The 4,741-nt window shown below is 40.9% G+C and overlaps 1 protein-coding gene across 2 annotated transcripts in view; it reads right to left on the reverse strand.

Moving 5' to 3' along the window:
- Nucleotides 1-4,513, reverse strand: part of UCHL5 (ubiquitin C-terminal hydrolase L5) — a 43,124-nt gene extending 38,611 nt beyond the window's left edge. For both annotated transcript variants that reach the window (XM_028104671.2, XM_028104670.2), the window contains exon 1: nucleotides 4,328-4,513. In XM_028104671.2, the coding sequence (XP_027960472.1) occupies nucleotides 4,328-4,403 (76 nt within the window). In that variant the 5' untranslated portion in view covers nucleotides 4,404-4,513. The remainder of the gene's footprint in view (nucleotides 1-4,327) is intronic.
- Nucleotides 4,514-4,741: the final 228 nt, after the last annotated feature.

Raw genomic sequence — 4,741 nt, forward strand, 5'->3', positions numbered from 1 at the left:
CTCAAGAGAAGTGATAACCAACCTTCTTGTCAAGGAAACACTATGTTGGCCCCAAAAGTCATTCAGATTTGTCTCAACTCCTGGGCCAGAGTTGTGGATGATGGAATTCTGCAAGACTTCTTCCTTGCAAGCCCAGGAGGAGTCCGTGCAATCACTAAAATACCCTGCTCTACCTGAGTTCATGCCTTAAGCCAAGATGAAAAGTCAATACAAAAATTTAAGGAGAAAGCCACCTGCTTTCTAATGTAAACACTACAAGAGGTAAATTAAATAGATTTGGTACCAGCCCTGTGGGTCAGATCAAATAAATCAGAGTAGCTGAGGGAAAGGCATGTTTGGTATAGAAAACAAGAATGGATTTTGTGGGAAAACAATTTTCAATGAATTTCTCCTGTTTCTGCTTGTCTTCTGAGAGTTCTGGACTACCTTTTCAAGGACGTTATTTTAATAAACAAACTTAAAAGACAAAGCGTCTCCTCCTGGTGCAGAGACAAGACTTATTTGCTATCCATAGAATCTTCCTAAAGCTAAAGGTAGATCAGGTTTGTTAGCAACCTCTTTAATAAAATTGGGAGTTCCCTAAGCTCAGGGTTCCTTAGCTATGACATAGACCCACGTGTGCAACATCCACCTGGATCCACCTTCACTCCCATGGACCTGTAGGACAAAGGAACCAACAACAAACATGAATCCCCTGCTGCTTACTGTGCCAAAGGTAATACAATTCTTTATCTCTTTATCAATCTATCAATAATACAATTCTTTATAAAACAGTGGCAGGCTAACTCGTTAGCTGGCAAACAGGATAAAATATAATAGTACATATTTCTTAACAGATGTTGGATTTTATCAAATGCTTTTTGTGTCTATTGAGATAATCATATATTTTTCTTAGTTTGTTAATATGGTAAATCACATTGAATCTCAAATGTTAAACCAACATTGAATTCCCAGGATAAATTCCACTCAGTCATGATATATTGTCCACTTAATATACTATTAGATTTGATTTGCTGAAATTTTGTTTAGAATTTTTATATATATGTTGGTGATGGAGTTAGGTCTGCAGTTTACTTTTCTTGTAATGCCTTTGTCTGGATTGGGTGTTAGGATAATGATGGCCCTCATAGAATGAGATGGGAAATAATTCCTTCTCCATTTTTGGGGGGAAGTTTGTGTAGAATTGGTATTACTTAATCCTTAAATATTTGAAATAATTTACCAGTGAAGCAATTTTGGCTAGTTTTCATTGTGAGAAAATTTTAAATTATAATTTTATTTTATTTAACAAATATAAGGCTATACTGGTTATCTATTCTTGTTTGAGTTTTGGTAATTTTTGTCTTTAAAGAAATTTATACATTTCACCCAAGTTGTCAAATTATGGTCATAATGTTTAGAATACTCCCTTATTATCTTTTTAATCTATAAAATCTATAGTGATATCCTCTCTCTTACTTCTAATATTGGTCATTGGTGTCTCTTTTTTTTTTTAAGATTTTATTTTTAAGCAATCTCTACACCCAACATGGGGCTCAAACTTACAACGCCGAGATCAAGAGTCACATGCTCTACCAACGCCCCTCTCCTCCTTTTTCTGATCAGGCTGACTAGAGGTTTATCCATTTTATTGATCTTTAAGAAACCAGCTTTTTGTTTCATTGATTTTCTCTACTATTTTTCTTTTTTGTTTTACTAATTGCAACTCTGATCTGTATTATTTCCTTTCATCTGCTTACTTCAGGTTTCATTTGCTCTTCTTTTTCTAGTTTCTTGACATGAAAAGTTGGGGTCATTGATTTGTTGTAGGAAAAGTAAATGCAGTCCCTGTTATTCCATTTTGGCTGGAAACAGAAGTTTACAGCTTCTGTTTTTAATCAGTAGACCATAATAGTTTGTTTTGGTGCATTTATGAATTATGTATGTACCACACCAATTAAAAGTTTAAGTTCTGCTCCATCAGTTTCTTAATAAGAACTTTGTTTTTTGAGGCGCCTGGGTGGCTCAGCCGGTTAAGTGGCCCACTCTTGGTTTCAGCTCAGGTCATGATCTCAGGGTCGTGAGACTGAGCTCCGCATCTGCACTGGGTTCTGTGCTCATCCAGGAGTCCGCCTGAGGTGGGAGTCCGCTTGAGGATTCTCTCTCCCTCTGCCCCTCCCCACACTTGCACACATGCATGCACTCTTTCTCTCAAATAAATAAGTCTTTAAAAAACAAAAAAGTCTTGTTTTACCATGACGTTATATTCCACTAAAACTTGTATTTATATATTCACTGACACCACAAATACTTTCCCCACCAGTGAAGAAACTTTAAAAATAAATTGACAATAGCATTCATAACACAGTAAGATTGTCCACTTTTTAAAGAATGAACTTCAAAAAGCTTTTTAAATCCATGAATTGGATAAGAAAAAAAATGGAAATGCTTGGAATAAACTTATTTTCTCTTTGAAGTACCTGATGATGATATACAATTTCCATCATTTAACTTTTTGCAAAGTTTTTCTGCTAATGTAACCAATCTATTAATAGCAATTGCTCCACTTTTTATATGTGCCAGTGCAGAAGATACATTTACATATCACTCTCTTATGCACGACTTTCAATCATTTTCAATTTTAAGTTTTCTATACATACGGAACTGAAATAACAACTGTTAATGGAGTGGATTAATTTAAAAACAAACTTGCCTAGTATACTATTTCTTAAAGTTAACTTTAGTATGTCATAATAGTTAAGGTTTTGAAAGTAAATATTATGGCTAAACCTGCAGACATCTCAAACTAAATATCCAAAAATGAATTCATTTTCTTGTCCATCAAGCTTGTTCATCAAGCTTCACCAGCCACTTAAGCTAGAAACCATGGAGTCATTTTCACACTTTCCCCTACATCCAGTCAGTCAGCAGTCCTGTTGATTTAAATAGAGCAAAATTACTGCAACAACCTCAACTCCTCTTTAACCCATTACTTTATGTCAAGCTAATCAACTAATTCCAACCATTTTAAGAGACTTCTAGCTTCTTTCCCTTCATACTACTCCACCCTGCACACTACACATAGTTAAACCCTTTTAATTATATATGTCATTTCAGCATTCAATATCCTTGGTCCCAGTGACAAACTATACAACTCAGCATACAATCTGGCCTCAGTTTACTTTTCAGCTTCAGATTCAAATAGTCCTCTTGTCTGTTACATTACGTGCTTTCCGTCACTTTGCTATTTCCTATGGCTATACTTTAACATTACTACACTTTGTTTTTCTTTGCCTGTGTTCTTCCGTAACGTGTGTTCCCATAACATTTTGCATATGCTCTAACATAGCAATTGATACACCATATTAACCTGAGGGTCATATCTTTAGAAGAGCAGTCATGGTTTATTCACATTGAGAATTCCCAAGCCCAACAAGCGTGCCTGAGATATAGTAGGTAAACAATATACGCTTGATAAATTATATTCCAAATATTCAGCTACGTACAATAGACAGTATCTGTATCAACGTTTAGTTTTTATCCCGAGGACAAGTTTTAACATAATAGCTAGAATTAATACTTGAAGAAATGTAGCAATAAAGTTACTGCCCAAAGAAAAGGATAGGTACAAGGACAAGAAAGGATATAAAGTCAAATACGCTGACTATTTAGGATGTAGGACAAGGAACACGGCCAGAAAAAAACCTGAGGAAAGCATGTGGCCTCTAGTTTAGAGCACTAGATCAAGAAACCACACTTTACCGGAAGCCAAAAAATGAGCAGGGAGAAGAACTAGCCAAGTGGCTCGTCAGTCCCATGCAGTCAGCGTGTGTGAACGTCCGCAGAGCGATTCACACACTCCAGGTGTTCTGCTTTGAGTAACCAGAATCTCGGGTTCCTGCGCGGCTTGGGCCATACACACCCCACCGTCGAGGAGGCACACCCTAGCTTTTCCTGCAGGACTGATGGCCTGAGAACGTGCATCTAGACACACCTGCCGGGTAAGGGGAACGCGCCCCAGAGGAGCGACGGTGGAAAGGGAAGGGTATGTGCGTAAGGGCGGGGCGGGGAGCGCTCCAGTCAATTAACAAGTAATTGAGTGCCGAGTCCTGAGGATACGACAGCGCACAAGACAGATACGATCCCTGCCCTCGTGATGTGGCTCTCAAATTTACTGCGGAAACGCGACTGCCCAGGACTGAGGAGGGGGCGAGAGACCTCCGCGATCCAGGTTTCTGGAGTCGCCTCCCTTCAGACACGAGGCGGCGGTGGCCGCAGAGAACCACTCCATGCCCAGCTTGGGCCTCCTCCCGTGACCCCCGGCCCAGGACTGTCCCTTGGCTCTCACCGAATCCTTTAATGAGCTCGGTGAAGACCCCGGGGTCGCTTTCCATGAGGCACCACTCCCCGGCATTGCCCGTCATGGCCCCGGCCACACACCGCCCCGCTCCACCTCAAGCTCTGGCCGCCCCCCACACCAGCTGCAGCCAGCCACTGATCTGGGCAAACCCGCCGCTGAGCTCGTCAATCCCACGTCACCCCGCCTACTTCCCGACAGCCTCCGGGCGCCGTCACCTGCAGCGCGACAGAGCGCGGGAGGACGCTCTAGCCACCCAGGAGACAGAGAAACTCTTCCTAGGCCATGCAGGACCCGTAGCGGATTCGGAAGGGGCTAGGGCCTAAGAAGAAAGGGCGGGGATTCAGAGCGCCGTAGGAGGTAACATCCGGGATCCTCTCCAGCCGGGGGTGGGGCAAAAGGAGA

This window comes from Eumetopias jubatus, unplaced genomic scaffold (assembly GCF_037043125.1).
Source record: "Eumetopias jubatus isolate StellerSeaLion01/CBP00866 unplaced genomic scaffold, mEumJub1_p1.0 scaffold_12, whole genome shotgun sequence".
Taxonomy (NCBI): Eukaryota; Metazoa; Chordata; class Mammalia; order Carnivora; family Otariidae; genus Eumetopias; species Eumetopias jubatus.